The sequence below is a fragment of the Ceratina calcarata genome, unplaced genomic scaffold (genome assembly GCF_001652005.2).
Source record: "Ceratina calcarata isolate Rehan_Ccalc_2016 unplaced genomic scaffold, ASM165200v1 scaffold35.2, whole genome shotgun sequence".
Classification (NCBI taxonomy): domain Eukaryota; kingdom Metazoa; phylum Arthropoda; class Insecta; order Hymenoptera; family Apidae; genus Ceratina; species Ceratina calcarata.
In genome coordinates this window covers 411,027-431,719 of record NW_017157934.1, presented here as the reverse complement: position 1 = coordinate 431,719, position 20,693 = coordinate 411,027, and the positions used below count along the sequence as shown (strand labels likewise).

The 20,693-nt window shown below is 40.0% G+C and overlaps 2 protein-coding genes across 6 annotated transcripts in view; both read left to right on the top strand.

The window, feature by feature from the left end:
- The first annotated feature begins 66 nt into the window (after positions 1-66).
- Alk (Anaplastic lymphoma kinase) lies at positions 67-17,169 on the top strand. 4 transcript variants are annotated; one of them, XM_018025019.2, is made up of 26 exons: positions 67-1,133; positions 3,062-3,189; positions 5,219-5,594; positions 5,704-5,899; positions 6,078-6,205; positions 6,377-6,511; positions 6,599-6,754; positions 6,889-7,019; positions 7,162-7,331; positions 7,393-7,487; positions 8,722-8,820; positions 8,895-9,075; positions 9,244-9,391; positions 9,479-9,634; positions 9,702-9,855; positions 9,946-10,140; positions 10,230-10,475; positions 10,555-10,656; positions 10,844-11,039; positions 11,315-11,591; positions 12,196-12,488; positions 12,660-12,885; positions 12,958-13,074; positions 13,230-13,499; positions 13,580-14,047; positions 14,428-17,169. In XM_018025019.2, the coding sequence occupies exons 3-26, from the start codon at positions 5,258-5,260 to the stop codon at positions 14,479-14,481; spliced, it is 4,530 nt and encodes a 1,509-aa protein (XP_017880508.1). In that variant the 5' UTR covers positions 67-1,133; positions 3,062-3,189; positions 5,219-5,257; the 3' UTR covers positions 14,482-17,169. The 4 variants fall into 4 exon arrangements, with proteins under 4 accessions (XP_017880508.1, XP_017880511.1, XP_026669571.1 ...); XM_018025022.2 differs by having other exon boundaries at positions 14,383-17,169; XM_018025020.2 differs by lacking the exon at positions 67-1,133 and adding an exon at positions 2,517-2,928.
- A 412-nt stretch (positions 17,170-17,581) lies between these two features.
- CalpA (calpain A) overlaps positions 17,582-20,693 on the top strand; it is a 16,348-nt gene continuing 13,236 nt past the window's right edge. Inside the window, exons 1-2 of one of the 2 annotated variants that reach the window (XM_026813772.1) lie at positions 17,582-17,809; positions 18,071-18,203. In XM_026813772.1, the coding sequence (XP_026669573.1) occupies positions 17,730-17,809; positions 18,071-18,203 (213 nt within the window). In that variant the 5' untranslated portion in view covers positions 17,582-17,729. Of the gene's footprint in view, positions 17,810-18,070; positions 18,204-19,695; positions 19,973-20,693 lie in introns of those variants that run through there. The other variant, XM_018025025.2, reaches the window with a different exon arrangement.

The following is a 20,693-nucleotide window of genomic DNA, read 5'->3' as shown; positions in this document are numbered from 1 at the left end:
CCTCTATTTCGTCTTCCCGTTTTACGTCAACATCGACGTAGCTCACAGCTTCCTCTTCGCCACCCTTCGTCCTCATTCAAGTCCGCCGCCCGTGTATTCTTCTCTCCGGATCCTTATTTTCTTTCCTCCAAGGCGTGATCAATTAGCTTCTCGCGCTCTTTTTCCGCACTTAAATCGCCGTCTTCCGCTTCTTTCGCATTACTGAAAATTCTTTCATCGAGCGTTCGTCAACCCTCTGTGCGCGCCTCCCCCGTTCGTCCTTCCGCTTGGCCCTCCGGGAACTCCGCGTCTCTCGAAATATACGCGTGCGTTGCGCGGAGGAACAAGTTTTGCCCAGGCGGCGAACGCTGGACTTGGCGACGCGACGCGAGTTGCATCGAGCGAGCAGCGTGTGGAAGCGGAGATTCGAATATGCGCCCAAGGTGAATCCTGATGAACGTGTCATCGATCGGTGGTTGCTGAACCAGCCAGCCAGCCAGCCAGCCAGCCAGCCAGCCAGCGATCCGGTGTGCTCGGTCCACGGCCCGCGAATACGTGCAAAGTAGTCGTGCTGCGAGCAACCCGACTTCGGAACGCTCGCGATCGTTTAACCGAGCGACGATTTTCCCGCGGGATAATCGTTTTCCGGTACCTTCCGGGAGACATCTGGAGAGGCACAGCATCCGGGAGGAAACGGGACGGAGAGATAGAAAGAGACGGAGACGGAGAGGGAGAGAGAGAAAGAGAACTGAGTTTTATCGATTGTCACGGAACGAGATACGAGAACGAAACGTGTGCCGGATTCGAGGGCGGCCGAGATCTCGCGTTGCGACAGTAGGAGAGTCAACCGTGGTGTGCTGGTGAAAACGCGAGTACAATTTTCAGCTGTCAATTCTTACTTCCAAGGGATCGTTTGAGATGAATTTCGCGCTAATCTTGAGCGTGTCCAGTGCTCTCAGCTGATGGTGCTTCTCGTCAGCGAGCGAGCGAGCGAGCGAACAGGGTGGTTCGCTGTTGGGGTGACAGATGCGAGAGGTCGCCGTGGCGAAAGTATGTGATCAGTTTAATGGAACGCGGTTAATAGACGTGCGATCTGTTTGTGTATACGAAGAGACAGTGGGACCACCTGAACCCGATTTGGATCGCCCGTATCCGTAAGTGTCTAATTCTACATCCTCTTTAGCTACAACTAGCTGGATTTTTATTGCAGTTTAAGCGGCATTAGGTCGCCCCATATACGATGCCATTATTTACCGTACATTCTTATCCCATTTCTATCTGTTTAAATGTTTCGAGAAACGTTTTTACTTAACAATATTGTAGCCGCAGAAGAATCTTATCCGCGAATAGTATAGAAATTTCATCTCTTTCTCTTCCATAAAAAGATATGCAGCTACAAGTTGTTCCCCGTTTTATTATTATAACGATTTAACGCATCAGCGATAAATAAACATAGATGTGAGATTATTGATGGTGGGTAGTCTTAAGTACGTATCATTCGTTAAATTATAGTTCAGTATATTGATTTAAAGTACGTAACATCGTCTTAATATCACATTAAGTATGTGGAGAATGTCCTATTGGAGACTATTAATACTTAAATATTTTTACCATCGCAGCCACGCATATATTTTTACTCGCTTTCATATGTAGCTATACTGCGTAACTTTAAAACATCGTCTACCGTAATGTCGATGGCATGTTATCCCGATTATTGGTATTCTAATTCCGTTGCAAACCGAAGAGTCGATCTGAATATTTCAAGCGTTCGTTATCGCGAAGAAATCAAGACATACATTTTTAGAAAGTGAAAAATCATGTTACTCAGGAGATGATCCGACGCTCTAAGTACGGCATCGCAACTTATTTTACATTCTGTCTAAAAGAAATCATGCTACGTAACAATTGTTTCAGTATTGTTTAATTCTAATGAATCTTAAATCTGTACGAACCACGCATGTAAATATTAATACAGAGTCTACGTATCATTCTTATGCACGCTTTGCCGGCATCAATTTCAATCGTATCGTGCAGGACTGAAATGATTGGTCGTATATCTCTTCATTAATTTCCATGCACGGAAAAAAATAAATATTCTAGGTTGCTTCAAATGTATTGACGCCTCAGTTATTGTTCGCGGGTGAAAAGTACGTGAAGTTTATCGAACGCGATTGATGCTCAAGAGGGTGGGAAATTAACTGAGCGAGACGGAAAACGGATCCAATTTGAGGTTTCTGTTTATATACAGATAAAATGGAAGAAACGGCGGGCCACTGTTCGTGACGTGGCGTGATTTATTAAAATTCGATGTCCCAGTACCAAATTCTGTTCGACCTATTTTAGACTCCGTCCGCGAGGCCAATGATTTCGGTCGCGTACTTTTCAAAAGCAAGCAGCACAGGGTTAGATTAAAAATAGCTCAAAGAATATCGGTAAATCATATTCCAAATTGGTCTGAAAATATTTTTTAGTACTACGATAATTATTTTAGAGCGATGGGTCGGTGCACGTGAAACGCGAGAAAGAAAGAACGAGAGAATGAAATAATTATATTCGTCGGGGGTAGATACGCATGTGACGAACGATAGAGAAAGAGAAACGGAAATGAAAATCGCGTCAAGGGTACACTTAATTCGCACTTGCGGGTGTAGTTACGATCGCGATTGAACATACCGGAAAAGAGGGAGATAGTGTTACACGAAGGTAGAGAACGCGGACTGTTCGAGGATCGAAGGGAGTCGTGTCACGAAGGTACGAGACAAAAAGGACGGGGGGACGAACGACTGTGTAGAGAGAATGAGAAGAAAAAACCGTCGTTAGATTGCCGTTAACGACGGACACGAGATTATCCAGTTGAGAGTACGAGATGGATAAAACGATGCAGCTAGTTACTATTCGTCGTTCGCGAGAGTCGCTATCGTTCTCCATCTCTCCTCTCAGACGTATTAGGTTCGTGTGTTGGCTCCATATAAGATATAAAACTTTTATTGGTAGAGAAGCTGTTTGAAAAAGTCTCGAGAATACTTTATGTCAGTCGTTAAATATCGTAAAATGTAGTTCGCTCTCGATTTTTTTTCATCAGACGATGCGGGATTGAAAGATATTTCGCGATTGGTGAAGATGTCGCAGCGCTAATGAGTTATTAATTCCATGGAACGGATGAACTGCAGGAAACTATGCTGACAGATTGTACAACGTCTTCGATCGAAGGTACGTCTGATCCACTAACCAACTGACCACAAGCTGTGAATACGGTCTAATAATGGAACATTTTTATTACCCACTTGATTCCCGAATATGTCACAGTTAACCAAGAACGATTGTATCCACGCTGTCTCATATTACTTCGTTTATAACACAAAGGAAAGTAACGTCGCGGACACTCTTGTATAAATATGAGGAAGATTGACAGCTTGCCATTTATCATTTCTTTAAATAAATACTTGTTTGACACTATGATTGATACTGTTATAGTGACGATATCAAAATTCTTCTTCAACAAAATTAAAAATTAGAACACTCTTTTTTGTCGCATACAGATATAAAAAAACTTTCTCTTTACAACAAGATCTATTGTTCATATTGATTAGGAAAAAATGAGCATTACGCGTTCTGCAATTGCAAATGATATGAAAACGACACTCGGATAAATTTCGCTATTGGTATTACCGTTATGGGAGACGTGCTCGTTATTACCAGTACGCCGGAAATTATGAAATATCGGCGAATCAGTTATTCCATTTCCGCCAATCATCGCCTCGCTCTATCATCTAGTTTCCTCCCCTATCACTGAAGGTAGTTTTCTTTGCTTATGAACTTTGAAATTACCATTAACACGCAACCGTATACAACGTGAATTTGTGAAAACATTTACCTGCATGTTCCAGATAAGACAACGAATTTAACATTCTCATAAAACCAAATTGTACGTTCATATTTTTTTTAGATATTCTTCGTTATAGGCTCAGCCTTTATTTATTTCATTTTCTTCACATCTACGATTTACACTGTACGAACAGACGTAAAAAGAAACCCTTTAATATTGGAACGACGCAGATATTATTATAAAATTCATTTATTCTATCAGCACAGACATAGAACAGTTCGCCTTCAGTATTTTTCAGTTATATTACACGTTCGTCGAACGGTGGCATCCAATCCGTCAATTAACAGAAATGTCTGAACTGAACCGAAACAAATGTATTTGTCAGCATACCGGCAAATACACGTCCGACAAAAATTCAGCATGAGGATATTAGACATTTGTATGCGTATAAATACTTATATTCAAATACATTAAAAAATGTTTATCTAATCGATGCTAAAGAATACGTTCCGTGTCTGTATGGCTAGTGTAAATCGTAACTTAATTTGTAATTGTCCTACAAGAAATTATTTATCGTTTTTANGTACGAACAGACGTAAAAAGAAACCCTTTAATATTGGAACGACGCAGATATTATTATAAAATTCATTTATTCTATCAGCACAGACATAGAACAGTTCGCCTTCAGTATTTTTCAGTTATATTACACGTTCGTCGAACGGTGGCATCCAATCCGTCAATTAACAGAAATGTCTGAACTGAACCGAAACAAATGTATTTGTTAGCATACCGGCAAATACACGTCCGACAAAAATTCAGCATGAGGATGTTAGACATTTGTATGCGTATAAATACTTATATTCAAATACATTAAAAAATGTTTATCTAATCGATGCTAAAGAATACGTTCCGTGTCTGTATGGCTAGTGTAAATCGTAACTTAATTTGTAATTGTCCTACAAGAAATTATTTATCGTTTTTATTGTTACATTTATTAAAGAAGTACCGAAAAGGCTTCCGTGAGTAGTGAAACCGCAAAAAGCTCGAGCTGCAATTATAAATATAACCAGAGGACCGGCGGGAAATCTTTGCCCGTGATCTTCGATGGCTTCGGACACATCCTAATTACTTGTCTCATTTGATCACGCGTATTCCTACGTACCGTGAAGGTTGCAAAAGTTAATATGCACAATTTGAAGTTTTAGTCGACAAACGATGCATATCATAATTTTAATTAAGATAACTAAAGGATAGTTGAGAAACTCTACTTGAAGTTATATTCGAGCCTACTTTTTTATTAATATGTTACGCGTTAGACCTTGGAATTTTTATCCAAGTCCCATTATCGTGTGAACCTTTATCCAGGAAAAGAGAGAAGAAGGTGAGAAAGCGTCGCGTGTGTAATCGTTCCAGGATATATCGAGCCAGGGTACACGAGGAAAGCGCGGAGTAATGACCAGAGGCACGCGGTTTGTGGTGTCGGCCACGAATTTCAGACAAGCGACATGTCAGACTCGGCGTGAATTCGGTCTCTGCTGGAGCCTGCCTTCGCTGTTAAGATTCCTACTCGTTCTCTGTTGCATTACGGGCACGTGTTGTGTTCGGAGAGAGAAAATGCCGCGGACTACTAGTCAGGTGAAGCACCGGTCGTTACAACCGATTGGCCACTGCGACCTGGAGGATGACATGTGCGAATGGTCTTGGAGCCACTCTCCCGGATTCAATAAGACCACGCCACCGGTGCAGAATGCAGACGGGCCCACTGTGGATGCTAGCAATTCGACGACTGGTAAGATGTGTCTCTTACATCGGGAATATCGAGTTATTCGAGGTAGTGAAAGAATTAAGATGGCTTTGAAAATAATTATTGCAAGAAACGCTGCTCTTTTTTCCCTCAGGACATTTTTTATGGTTTACTGGTGAAGGAAGGGTTCAGATATGGTCTCAAAAGATTCCTCCTACTGGATCACGTTGCGAATTGGAGTTAGCTTTGTATCAAATTGAAATGAGGGAGGGGGCGATTAACTTGTTAATAATAAAGAACAATACCAGCTCCGTTACCCCCGCTCGATTGAGAGGAAACAATCATGCGAAGTGCGTAACTCTTCTCTTATTCTCATGTGTTTTAAACTGTAGTTAATTCAAACAAGAATTCTACTGACTAACACATGGCATATATACTTAAATTCAGCAATAAATGTATATATTTACATTATTGACGCATTTGATGTACGACATCGAGGACAGCTAAACAAATTTGACTACCTTGCAGATGGGGGTTAGCGCATTTCAAGCTGGGGCCAATTAGTCAACCACATCAATTACTTCTAGAGATTCTGGTCCCCTACCCAAACTCGAGCATCGCCGTCGATAATATTCGCCTAATTGATTGTTTTCCAGGTAATGTTTCTCCAGATACACACATATAAATATTTGTGGACAAGAATTGATCTCAACCCGAATGTGAATATACTCGCAAGAATGTTCTATGACAATCGTTCAAATTGCGAACAAATTTACTTGCCATGTTTATCGAAGAAAAAGAGTAGGAAAAACGCATTTCGTTTACAGAATCAGTACCGTCGGAGATCGACTGCACGAAAACAAACATGTTCCGTTGCAAAAACGGTTCATGTTTAGACAGAACACGCATCTGCGACTTAACGAAAGACTGCCCTGACGGCGAAGACGAAAGACTCAATTGCGGTAATTTGCTAAATTATTATTCGTCGCTACTTTGGGTTTGCGCTCTCGGTTTTTTTGATGCACGTAATTGATTGAGGGACGTTTTAGACAAAGTACCGGTGGAAGCCAGATGTAATTTCGAGGATGGGTGGTGCGGTTGGAGAAACTTATCAGGAAGACCCATGAATTGGACTCTCCACCGTGGAGCAACGCCGTCTGAAAAGACTGGACCCAGCTACGATCACACATACCGCAATGCGTCTGGTGTGCATACATATACTACAACCCTTTTTCTCAAAGTTCTTACCGATGCGACCTTCTTTCAATTATCTTCTATATAAAGTAACGTGAATTTAATTTTGCGAATTTTGAAGTTTAATATAAATTCTTGTCCACAGGTACCTACGCTTACGTAAATATGTTGCAACGAGGGAAATACGGTAGTCGCGCTACTATCGAAAGTCCAGTGTATAATCCAACACCACCGTACAATGGCGATACGAAAAGTGGTTATCATCAGTCATGCCAAGTAAGTCATTTAAAAACTTTTTATCGGTGGTATAAAATACAGAAAGTGCTGCGGATTACGAAAATGTAAGAAAAGCCAGATATTCATTTTTAAACGGCTTAATTAAAAGAGCGCAACATTTACATGTATTGATTATGTACAGGTACGGTTCTTTTATCATCAATATGGAATATTTAGCGGCGCGCTCGGACTGTTTTTAGTACAGGTGAAACCACCTCATGGTAACATTAGCAAGGCGATATGGTGGTCTTACGGAGACAGGAAAGATGTTTGGTACAATCAGGCTGTCCCCTTACCAGACATCAAGCATAGGTAATTAAAACTACCATTTGATAAAGTTATACATACACCCGCGCTCATTTTGTTTGTTCAGGTATTTTCTACAATTTGAAGCGAACAAAGGGTATTCGTCGAAAGGAGACATAGCGATCGATGATTTTTCACTAAGCCCAGAGTGTTTCGGAATCGGTAATACACCATTTATAGTACACTCTATACCAGAGGTGGTGAACGTGCGGCCTCCTTGTACGATTTCAAATGTTATTTATATTTTAATGTATTCAATCACTTTGAAGCAAGAAGCAAATGCAAATATCCTACTAACTTAAGGATGTATTGGCTATACAGTCAATTCCAAAAGTTTGTGCACTTTAGAAACGCATTCTTTAAAAAGAAATCAGATGTCGGAATAAACAACAAAAAAAAAATTTTCGTTTTCCTTCAATAACTCCTAAACCGTTGGTCCTACGGGAAAAGTGTATAAGATCTTTCTTGTAGAGGACGACGAGATCTACAATCTTCATGTACAAATATTTCGCTAGAGTCAATAGTTAACGAGTAATTTGCAAAAAACTGTTTTTTCGTTTTTCGTCAATAACTCGTTAAATATTAATGCTAGCGAAAAACTTTTACACAGAAATTGTAGATTTCGCCGTCCTCTAAAAGGAAGGTCGTATACAATTTTCCCGTAGATTTAACGGTTTAGGAGTAATTAAGGAAAAATGAAATTTTTTGCCAAAAGTTCGCCGTTTTGACGCTGGGATGGTCGGATTTTGTCAACATCAATAAAATGCCAAATAATCATACGTAACTCGTTAAATATCGAAGTTAGAAGGAAAACAACTTTTATTTGAAGCATTTTTCGCAATTTTGAAAAAAAAAATTTTCGTCAGCGTCAATACTTAATTGGATATTTCCTTCTATACTTTTTAGCACGTAGCTATTTATTATTAGCATTATTCTTCCGACGTCTGATTTCTTTTTAATTATAGGAAATGCGTTTTTCTAAGGTACATAAACTTTTGAGATTGACTGTATAGCCAATACATGCTTAAATTTTTCATTAGATTCTAATAATTATTTTCCATATTATTGCTACGTTAGTTATTTATAACTTAATACTATTATTTATCTATTGTTTATAAAGTAATAAATTTATGTAAAAATTCTTCTACTAATATTGTTTTTATTTGAAGTGGTATTTAAATATGTACTTGTTTATTAAAATTTAAAGACCTGGATGAATATATATATATGATTAAACGAGTAAAAATACCAACAGTGAAATATAAAAGATTATAGCGGTCTCCTTTATTATTGCCTAATTTAAATGTGGCCCGTAGTGTTAAAAAGGTTCCCCACCTCTGCTGCATACGATAGCAGTCGCCTTTATTAAATCGCTTATATTTTCTAATTAATTTAGGAGTTCCTCCTGAGGTCGTCAAAGATTTCAATTACTACAATCCTGTCATAGACTCGGAAAAAATTCCGGATCAACACGCGGACTTCATCAACAAAACTGGTATGACACATACTACGAACGTATGTAATAATAGAGATCGCCGAAATCTGTGTATTTCTCGTGTGGGTTTTTAGTTATACGAATTACCACATGCGGAAACATGGGTAGAACAGGGCCTACGGTTAAACAATGCGCAGAAGAATACAACTCGACGGATATAGAGTTACTTACACCTCCAGCCGATTCGCCAGATCCAGATTCATTCAATCTCAATGGGATTCAACGGTGGACAGCGCCTCGCGGTGGATATTACACGTAAGGATTCGTTGCAAGTAATCTTACACTTTCTCGCAAGTTGTGGAACAGCTAATAAAAGATATTGGTTGAAGATATCGTTAAATAAGACTTTTTAGAGTACGTATGAGGACACTATCCATCGAAAGTCGACGACGTTGGTTAAAATTTTTTACGCGTCGGTTTCAGTTTAATTGGAACGGGTGCTCGCGGAGGGAAAGGGTCCAGCGGGACGGGAAGCACGCTGGGTGCGCTCGTCGGTGGTATAATTGAATTAGAAAAGGGCGAGCAATTGTACTTCATGGTAGGGCAACCAGGAATGGACGCCTGTCCTAAAGTAAGAACCGTTTGTCGCTTGAATTCGCGTCATACACTTCAGAAATGATTAAGAAACGAAATCGTTAGCGGTTAATGGAATTTTCAGAATTTAGGACTGGAAGTGGAGAGCTGTCAAAATATTGAGCCCGAAGAACCTTCCGGACCCCTCTACCCGAAAACAACGTCAAAACTGCACCAATTACAGTCAATTCAGATAAAAGACGGCGGAGGTGGCGGTGGTGGGGCGACTTACGTTTTTAAAGTAAGCGCATAGTTAGCAAATTGAAATTAGGATTCTATCATCAAATCGTCTTTTTGATACGTTACAGTTAAAGAATAATGGAGTGCAACATCCGATACTTATCGCAGGGGGTGGAGGTGGTTTAGGATTGGGGCGATACGTTGACAACGGTGTCCAACATGGACGAGGATTTGCGACCTCCAGAAGACCTGCTTCAGGTTCAGTTTTCTCAACTGAGGCAGGTAATTACACATGTACATTATGACGAACAAGTACGTGTATCAAGTCATCATTTGTATTTAATAGTAACGTAAACGCGGTTCCGTCTGCAGACGTAGGTGGTCCTGGCGGCGGTTGGAACGATTCGTCTAGCAGTTCGGATAAACGATCCTCAGCAGGTGCACCCCTGGTTAAAGGTGGCGTGGGCGGAATTGGTTGCGGCCCGCGGAATCACAGTCACGGTGACGGAGGATTCGGCGGCGGTGGAGGCGGATGTCTTACGGGAGGCGGTGGAGGTGGTTACATAGGTAAAAAATTTCGTTTTTAAATGTCTCCGTTTCAGACTTTTTACGCAAGGAACATTTCCGTTGCATAATTGGTTTAAATAATGGTTTAGGTGGTAATGCTGGTCACGGCGAACCGAACAACGGCGAAGGTGGGTACTCCCACGCCGGCCCTGACCTTATGCACGCTTATTTCCGACGAGAAGTAAACCACGGACCCGGCGAGGTCTACATTATTCCTGCAATCAGCGGTTGCGGTTGCGATTTCCGCTGCGTCTCCCTCGATCAGTACCTCAGCGAGACGAAATGTCTTTGTCCACCGGGTTGGCTGTTGAGCAACAATACGAAATCCTGTATCAGTGAGTCGAGAAAAGTGAAACCATTTTCCGAATTCTCTCATCCTCTTGATTTTTAACAAAAAAAATTGTTTATTTACAGTGGCCGACGACTCTAGAGTTACGCATCAAACGTTCATAATTTTGCTCATAGCTGTAAGCATCGGCCTAGTCTTCGCTTTCACAGCACTCTGTCTATTACTTTGTAAGAAATTATTCACTAATACTGTTGTGTACGTTGTTTACTCCAATCTCAGAGATTCCGTGTTTCCTTAAATCTGCGATTTAGCTCGCTATACAAATTTTGTAATAAACCAATCGTTCGAAGCTAATCATTGATAAATAGACATGAATACTTGGTCGTGAAGATCAATCGTATCTTTTGTCGATAGATAATCGTTACGAAAATCGGAAGAAGCTGATACGACGGCGACAAATTATGTTCGGTAACGGGACCGAGTTAACGTCGCTGCGTGCTGTTTCCGACACTATGATGACCGAATTCAATCCGAACTACGAGTTCGCCGGGAACCTCTATAGCTTTAAAGATTTGCCGCAAATACCCCGTGAATGTATCGAATTGGTAAAGTAAGTATACATTGGCTGACAGTCGTGACCCATCGATTCGACTCGAGCAGGGTCGGATTGAGGAATACAAATGTCTACGTATCTGACGTGACTGAATGGCCTACTGACGGAAACGAGTACGTACTCACATAAAAGAAAGAAACGTAGCCCTTAGCGGCGAGAACCTTAATCCAGCCCTGAGACTTGAAACGAAGCCGAAACAAAAATGTTCGCGTTTCCTTTGCCGTTTAGCGAACGAACTTTTCTCGTTTCGTTCAATTCGAATCTCGTTGCAGGCCCCTTGGTCAGGGTGCTTTCGGCGAAGTATTCCAAGGCGTGTACAAACACAGACGTAACGAAGAGCCTGTTGCCGTGAAAACTATACCCCGTTCTTCTAGGCCTCAGACCGAGGCCGATTTCATGATGGAAGCGTTGATCATGAGCAAATTCAATCACCCCAATATCGTACACTTCATTGGAGTTTCGTTCGATGAAGATCCGAAGTGTATCGTTTTAGAGTTACTTGCGGGCGGAAATTTGAAAAACTTCCTACGGGAAGAAAGACCACGCGCGGTAAATAGCGTTCCTCTTAATCGAACTATACTCTTTGTTACTGCAATGTATTCTTTTTATTTGGAATGGCTACTGGAAAGTATTTTATGCATATCGACTTCACGTTTGTTTTCACCAATACCAATTTTGTAACAGAAAGTCTATTTGTAGCTTTTAGACTGAAGCGTAATGATGTATAAATACTTCCTGTAGTCACTGTGCGCTTAATTATCCTTTAAATTCGAATCAACGAGCTGACATTTCTATTCGAATCCTTATTTGTATTTATGTTATTGTAAGTTTTGTTCACACGACCCGACACGAGAGCGAGACTGATTTTCTAAAAATTACCAATCTTGTACAATCGAATGCTACTATGCAACCGTAACATCTGCGATCGTATGTTATACGCAAACTCTTATAGTAATAAATATACAAAAACCAAAACCAGTTGCACGTACATAGACGCTAAAAACCAGGATCTTTTTTGTATTCATGTAATTCTTTTTACGCATTGAGTTCAGTTAGTTTCTGTTAACTATGCGTTCTTGATCCGATCAGGGCAACCGTTAATTGTTGGGAGTCGTCGTCATTGGGGTGCATGCGTATATTCATATTTTGGCAGGACCGGTCGACCTCGTTAACCATGCTGGATCTGATTATGTGCGGTTACGATGTCGCGAAAGGATGCAAATACGTGGAGGAGTCTCGTTTCATACACCGTGACATCGCTGCCAGAAATTGTTTGCTCACGTGCAAAGGCCCTGGCCGGGTGGTGAAGATCGCCGATTTCGGGATGGCCAGGGACGTTTATAGGAGTGATTATTACAGAAAAGGGGGCAAGGCAATGCTACCCATCAAATGGATGCCCCCGGAAAGTTTCTTAGATGGGATATTCACCACGAAAACCGATGTTTGGTGAGTCGTTTCGAACATTCTTTTCTCAACGACTTTTATAGTAAATAAAATATTTGTCATGTCAATCAGGAAAACGAAATCTAGACGGAAATTTCTACTTGCCCTTCAAAAATGATGTTCTTCTATGTAACATCGGATGCATTCTGAAGTACGTTTAATTTCTCACTGCAGGGCATTCGGCGTACTGTTATGGGAGATCATGTCTTTTGGGTACATACCGTATACAGGATGTACCAACAGAGAAGCTATGGCAATGGTAACATCGGGTGGTCGTTTAGAAAAGCCAGCGGGATGTCCCGACCCTATTTATGGAATAATGACGCGATGCTGGCACCCGCGTCCCGAGGATCGGCCTAGTTTCGCTACTATCGTTGAGAGAATCGGTTATTGCCTACAGGTTAATTGGCTTACCCCGCAAATTTTTTAATTATCAGTTCGTACCACGAGATTAACGTATATTTTTATCCAGGATCCTGATGTCACGAATCATCCAACACCTCACTTTGATATCCTACCGAGTTGCGAGCGCGAAGTGACGATCATGAGACCAGATCCAGAAACAGAATGTATTAATGTACAGTCAGAGGTACTCGTTTGTTTAATATTAAAATCAGGCATCTTGTTAGCTTTGTTATACAGTGGAACGATACGGTGCGGAGATCTATAATTTTAATCCCGCGATAAAGATGAAAATACAGAATATAAAATCTCAATACGGTATAAGAACTCTCATTCTTGTAGCTAGACGCATGCGGATACATGCAGCCAAGAATAATCGATCCACGATCGGCGAGTCAACGCATGGCTCAAGCAATCGCCAGCAATAATCCCACTGGTGCGAACGAAAATCCGAGTCGGATAAATTTGAACGAGAAGAATGACACGCAACCAGCGCAAGGGCGCTTGCAAGGGCGATTCCAATCTAATCCGTATGGATCTCATGCGGACGCTTCCGAGCAAACATTTGACGGAAATACCAATCGCGATAACTTTAACGACAGACATACCGAGGTACGAGTTTCGTTCTTTTAATAGAGTACTATATGTAACCGATGGAAATTTTATGAAAGCGTGTGCTGACGAATTTACAGAGCAAGCCGAAGGCTGACAATTCGAATCGTGACGGGAGAAGCACATGTCGAAATTCAACAGATGTCATGAACAGCGGTAAATCAAGGATCGCGGACAACGGCAACGGTAACAATCGTTCAGCCGATGTCCGGAGCGATCAAAGTAGCATGATGGACGTAACAGATGCGGACAGAAGAAACGGAAACGAGAGCAGGACAGACACGAACTCAGACTCTTTGATCGTCGCTTCGGACACGCCGCCCGACACAACGAATTCTTCGCCGAACACGCGTACCTCCTCCCCTAGTCACACGGGCCTAAATACGAACGTCACTAACGTCAACGGAATGTTAAAGAAAAACGCCCTAAAGGCTGCTCTCAGTTTGGATCCCAGCGCACTGTGCCGCGATGCGATACCATATGAGAAGATACCGTTCTCGCCGCCCCCGCAACGTTCCAGTACCCCTGGTAGTATGGAGATAAAAAAGGTAATAAAATTGTTCAATATTTCTTGGGTAAAATTATTGTTCGTAATTGTTTGACCAAGTATACGTTGTCGTTCATTTAGAATTCATCATTCGCCTTATTAGAGAGTCATTAAAAGTATAAAATTTAAAGCGAATGTGTTAATCGCTTTGATATCCTACACGAAGACGTTTCACTATTCGAATTAGTGTTACATTTTCAGAATATTTTTAATACTATTGGGTAATTAGCTCAAAGTTTGAATGCACAACATTATCTAATAAAAACCTGAATGTTGTGTCTGTTCTTTTCTAATAATCCAGCGAGACTTATTGCTAATATTGGTTTAATCTATTAGTTCTATGTATGATGGAACTATCGTCTCTCTGTTCTTCACACGAAGGATCCTTTGGCGCTGAGCCATGAACTACCGAGGGAAGCGGAATGCTCCTGCTGAGATTTGTACAGGGGGGAGTGACAAAACTCCCCGGTTCTCGTCGTCGACGTGCTACCAACACGATCGAGCAACTACAACGTGAAGACCATGCGACGTTCGGCAACGATAACCGCTGGTTCGATAGCTACGCGTTTCAAGGAATCCTCGTCGGTTCTGTGGATACGAGACGAACATGCGCGTCGTGTTTACTCCGAGGAAACGCTACTATAAACGAATACGTACTACGAATCCGAGGAAGTTTATGAATTGGCACGATTCGTTTAATCAAAGACCGTCTGATCGAAGTCACGAAACAAGGTTTAACTTTACTTTGAAAAACACCGAACATGTCTTATAATTTTCTTAGCTTAAACATCTTTCTGATGGATATGAATGATAACGAGCCTTGTTTAATTGATTAACTTTTTCAGCATGTAATCGATAGTACAAAGATTATTGACGTTCAATTGAAAGTTTCCTTCCACAAATGTATATGTACCTGTTACTTTGTTAATAAAAGACTAGGAGACGTTATCGTGACTGATTACAGGGTCTCCACATGTGTCCTTTGTTTATTTTTTTTTTTTACTTTAACAAAGAACTGACTTCGTCCATGCAAGAGGGAAGAGTTTAATTGCGTTTACTAAATGGACGGTCACGCGTTCTGCGCTCCGTTTAAAAATGAAACCATAAAACTGTTCGTGTCTGTGGATGATGTATAAAAATTTCCGTTGACGAGTTCGCGTCGAGAAAGCGGAAGTACTGAGTACAAGGAATTGCAATAACACGTGAAACACTACGAGCTTGAGACCGTCCGTTGTTAAATTCAACTGATTCCTCTTTCTCCGGATTCGTGAACACGCGGCTCTCACGCGGATGTGACGAACACACGCGCCGCTGCGTGATCGTTATGCATATGCATCTATTTAAGTATATACATATAGGTATACGTAAATGTACATGTATGAAAGAAGAGAGAGAAAACAGATGTAAGGACGCTAGATGTGTTTTTGGATTCACGCATAGAAAAGTAGAGGAAAATGTAAATCGTTAAATCTAAAAATGAATATCATCTCGCATCTGTATACTCCTTGTGATTAGATTGCTACATACCATGAAGATCGTGTTTCCTTTTACGAGTTTCAATTGATCGGGCCTAAATCATCAGAATTTCTAATTCGAATTGAGGAATTGCGTAAACAGCATTCCAATTATTAATCACTTTTATACATATATTTTCATTTTCTCCCGCAATCACGAAGGGATTGAATAAAACAGTGTGGAAATGATTTCAAACGAAAATATGCAGCAATCTACTGACGTTAACTATCAACAGGTACATAAAATCGGAATTACAAATATACACGTATACCAACATAAACGTACATATTAACGAAATTATTGAGCGGTACTATATGTGAACATAGCTGTTGACGAAGTATTACCATCGATGTTCCTCCTGCAGAAGGATCAACAGAAATTATGTATAATCGAGAGATCCTCCTCGTCATCTACAAAAAGTATATGCAGGGCGATCGTCAGTAATCATATTGTGGTGTGCGAAACTTTTTTTAAGAACGAGTGCTATGTACTTTATGAATTACATACTTTATTTAGTACATACATGTTATACGATGTGCATAAACACTTAATACGTGATATAAAATATATAATACATAACGTACATAGAATAAATTTAAATAAGATTATGAGTATAAATGTGTGTGTGCGTGTGTGAGAGAGAGACAATACGTTATACACAAGACTTGATTTACACCAAAGAAAGAGAAAAATGTACGCCTTCAGCGATCTTTCTACACATACCTGTAAACCTTTATACATATACATATACATATATATATGTATATATATATATATAGTTATATATTTATCATGTAATTCCAGACAAGGCTGGTCTAATCGCCTTCATCCTTGATATGTATATATATACATATATGTATTATAATTCGGAAAAATCGATATATTACCGGACAACGATCTAATAATTTCTCCACGAAAATGGGAATGGTTTAATTACACTGGTTAACAAAGTCCTCGTCAATGGAATCATTTCTTACGGGCCTAGTCAACAAACGTACAATCTGCAATCATTCTTTTTCTATTGCTCATAATTTTTATGCCCTCTATTTAATAATTAGCATATTTATATAATTATTGTTGTTTGTTCCTCGATTACGGAAATTCGAAGTCTCTTCGCTCTTCAGAGATTTATATGGTGAGAAAGAGAATTTGTAAACCAGTGTTGTTAGAAGAAGAGGCTGAAGATCGATGTCGAGCCAATTATGTTCGTCAACTCGATTAGCATCATCGTTCTCGCCGTGAAGACTACCTGACTGTTGGTGCATAAAGAAAAAAAAAAGAAAAAAAGAATGAATAATAGGATATCCTCGTCTACCTCGTTGACTCGTTGTTAATTTGTGGAAGAACGGTGGACGGTGGAAGGTCCACTATTTTAGAACATCGATCTCGTTGAGCACGATTACCGCCGTGAGCATGGGCTGATGAAAAGATAAAGCTTTCGACAATGCAACAAAAAAAAAAGAAAAACAAAATATGAAAAAGAGCACAGGCCCTTTTTTATTTTTCTTACAACAACGACGTACTTTACGTACGCGCAGCGTATGAAAGTCAACAACGGTATTATCTGTACGTAAAACGTAATAAAGACATGTTTGTGGAAAAAATTAACTATCATATCTCAGTTGCATGATCGACTAAAGGAATGCGGGTTAAATTCAATTGCCATAGACGAGATCGTCAAATTAATTGAAACTATACTTGGCAATGAGTAAAATTAATACGTAGTATTAAGTTTGATTAAAGAATTAGATTGCGTCGCAATTGGAGCGCGGCGTCTTTCGAAACGGGACGTTTAAGACATTCCTAATCGATGAAACGAAAATAACATTGTCATACGAACAACAAGATGGTAGGTTAGCTAGGTCGGCCAGTCGAAGAAACGTTCAGACGTCTGGACATAGGTAGATATGTACATACATACATAAACGAAAACTGCAAACAAACGGATAGCAGCAGCCGCAGCAGCAGCAGCAGCAGCAGCAGCAGTAGTACCAGACACCGGTGGAATGAAGAAGAAGGAAGGAAGGGGTACCGACGACAATTTGAGTTTAGTTTTCAGTGAACGAGCATACGTTTCTGCCTCCCTTGCGAGAATCTCGCGTCCCAGACCGTAGCGTAGGTAGTTCTGCGGCTATATTTACCGCCACGGTAGTGTCTTTATCAGGGAAATGTCGAATTATTCCTATTACTACGTGAAAGTAATCGGCAACGATACCGAGAACTCGAGAACGTATAAATTCTTAAAAGGGTAAGGAGCTGTTACAATTCTTGATCAGACGAATTCACTTTCATCACTCGCTCTGTCACCCGTATCGAATGAGTAGTTTGTCAATGCTTAAGACCGAGTGCGGTAGTTGAGGAACGTAAATGATCATAGTGAAAGCTTGTGTCACGAGCTCGAGAATCGTAAAGAAGTACGGTGCGGCGAGGACGAGTACACGTGGTTCGGACTGATATCCTACGAACGACATGGCCGTTTATTTCTTCAGGAATAGTAATTTATTCGTAGGGATCGTACCCTGTTTAAGCCCCCGGAGGACACATGGTCCACGCATGGTCGCTACAATCTTCTCACACGGTTACTACGAGGAGGACTATCCGGTTCGGGTGACGTTCATCACCCAGCAAACGCCGTTTTCAAGGTCCGTGCTCGGTTAGTCGAATACTCTTAATTACATACAACCGCGTGTAGAAAACGAATATTTTTCTTATTTATTCTTCTTTATTTTAAATTTAATATTATTCACTGATTACGAATGCTTGAAATAAAAGTGTAACAATGAAATGTCTTTCTCTAACTTCTGCTTATAATAAATATGAAAGAAATAACATGTGCCAATAACCATAATTGAGGACATGAGAGATTTAAAATAAAATAATGAGCTGACGATTCGTATTTATTAAAATTCATCTATCAAACAGACGTTACCATCGAAATGAATTCAGCACAAGTATACTGAAGTCAAGCCGACGATGGCCGAGCATAATGTCAGTGGGGGGGAATTCTTTTTTATCTTTTTTTCTCCCAAGCACCATTTGGAACGCCGCCAAATTCAGCTTTAACGCTTTAACATATGATACATAAAACGAACCCCCTCGAGCGCGATCCCGGTTCTAACGTGCAACGAATTCATATTTTTAGGTTCGCTTACTGCCAAGGTTATTACCCAGTTTCCCCGTCGTTACGTTTCGCAAAACCCGCTAATGCAAGCCTTGTCTATCGTGTATTTATTTGTTCTGTAAATCAATTCGCCTTTTTAACCCGTCAAGAATTGATGTATTAATAATCCAACTGTAATACTGTAATTCAATGGATACTATCTGACAAATATTTATTAAGCTGTCTAATAGTAGTAAATATCGTTTACATGTTCAAGATAAATTGCGAAGATGCGTGTCAGTAATGATTCTGAACGACATACGTATATATCATTGTCTATTGCCCGACGCACATCCTTGCACAGTAAATTACTGTGCAAGACGTAGTTATATATTAGACTCGAAACGCTGCCCGCCATAGATTTAACCGAAAATCTTACATTTTATTTGTTAATTATTATGTGTCTGAATACGAGTTTAAATTTATTTGAACAAGAGAATATAGGCAGCTGTACTAATTTTGACTCTATTAACTGAACGAACAGGAAAAGCAAATCGAATTGGAGAATTCCATGTGATACAAGAAAGAGTATGGATACAGTTCAAAATATTTAAAGAAATTTGGAATCTTTTTCGTTCCTCGAGAGTTGCGATCCATTTTCACACGAATTCGTTCTATTTTTGTGAATTTAAAAATGATGCGAATGAGACTGAAACTGAATATTCGGATTTCCCCGGATGATATCGTGCCAACGCTGGAAGAACTAACTTTACAATTTCCTGGAACAATAAACTTCTGAGTATTATAATGTAACCGTGCCAATACTTCCAATAAAAGCAGACCTTTATTTGTTTAACCATGAAAAAGGGGGAAATTAGATTAGTACCACGTGAACAAGTCTGCGAGCTACTGTATACACGCAAGGTTCCACACGCTATACCCCTGGGGTCGTGACGTCGTCGTCAACGGCGCCGCATGGCGCGGGAGAGGATGCAATTCGTTCCAGACCAGGTCATCTCTCTCTCTCTCTCAGGAAATATCAGTCAGTGTAGTGCGAGCATTCCTACCTCAAAGACGCTTCCGCGCTATCTCCGATCAGTTTTTCAACTTCAGAGCACGAGTTTTATCTTCAAACCAGCTTAATTAATTTCATAGTACTAGAAGATTTATCTACTTTTTCTACGATATATAGTGCGAATATTGTCCGTGATAAGTGTTGAGAGATAGCGTGAAACATATTTGTCGTTAACGAAAGATTGGATGTTCATTGAGGAAATGAATTTCGATTGAGCCCTTGATTCGGGAAAGAGGGTGAGGCTTCTGTCATAGTGACCTTGACATAATGCAACTAATGCCTGTGTAGGGGTGTAACCACTGATCGATATTCACTCTTTCTGCACATGTATTTCGTAACAAGCTACTTATCGAAACTGTGTTTAAACTACTGAGACTAACATTACATTTGTTAGTCCATTTGTTCCCTTACGAATGTCTAAACTTTCTGAGCGACATTATAAAAATAAAAGCAGCATTTATTTAAGATAAAGCAGTTAGCTTTTGATTTGTTTCTTATTGTTTTCTTATTCTTGGAAAGATTGTACAATTGATTCCTATAATTAATAATAGTGAATTTCCTCAATAATTTATTAGGATGAGTCGGACTTTGGAGATAAAATATTTTGATACTGTGCCTCGTCTTGTTTGATTACTCTAAATTGTGCAATTGTGTAAATAGGCAATTTTCTGTTACCTATCACTATTACTGTCCATCACATGCTATTATTAAAAATTGTACGAGTATATAATTTCGTAATTGATACCGCCGGCTTGTGAGTATTCGAACGCTTCTTACAGATATCTATGACTATATTACTACATCGGTAAAATTTAAAAGGAATCTGATAATTTACGTAGGAGTTACAAGGCTACTTATTATCTACATACGTTCGTCTGTTTACGTATTTTGCACAGATTATGAAACTGAATTAACATCTGTTAGATATTATATTAACGGGCTTACTCAGTGTGACCG

Coding starts and splice junctions, on each gene's coding strand:
- Alk (XM_026813770.1), top strand. CDS start 5,258: ATGACCAGAGGCACGCGGTTTGTGGTGTCGGCCACGAATTTCAGACAA. Junction 11,040..11,314: donor GAATGTATCGAATTGGTAAA/GTAAGTATACAT, acceptor ATCTCGTTGCAG/GCCCCTTGGTCAGGGTGCTT. Junction 12,886..12,957: donor GAATCGGTTATTGCCTACAG/GTTAATTGGCTT, acceptor ATTTTTATCCAG/GATCCTGATGTCACGAATCA.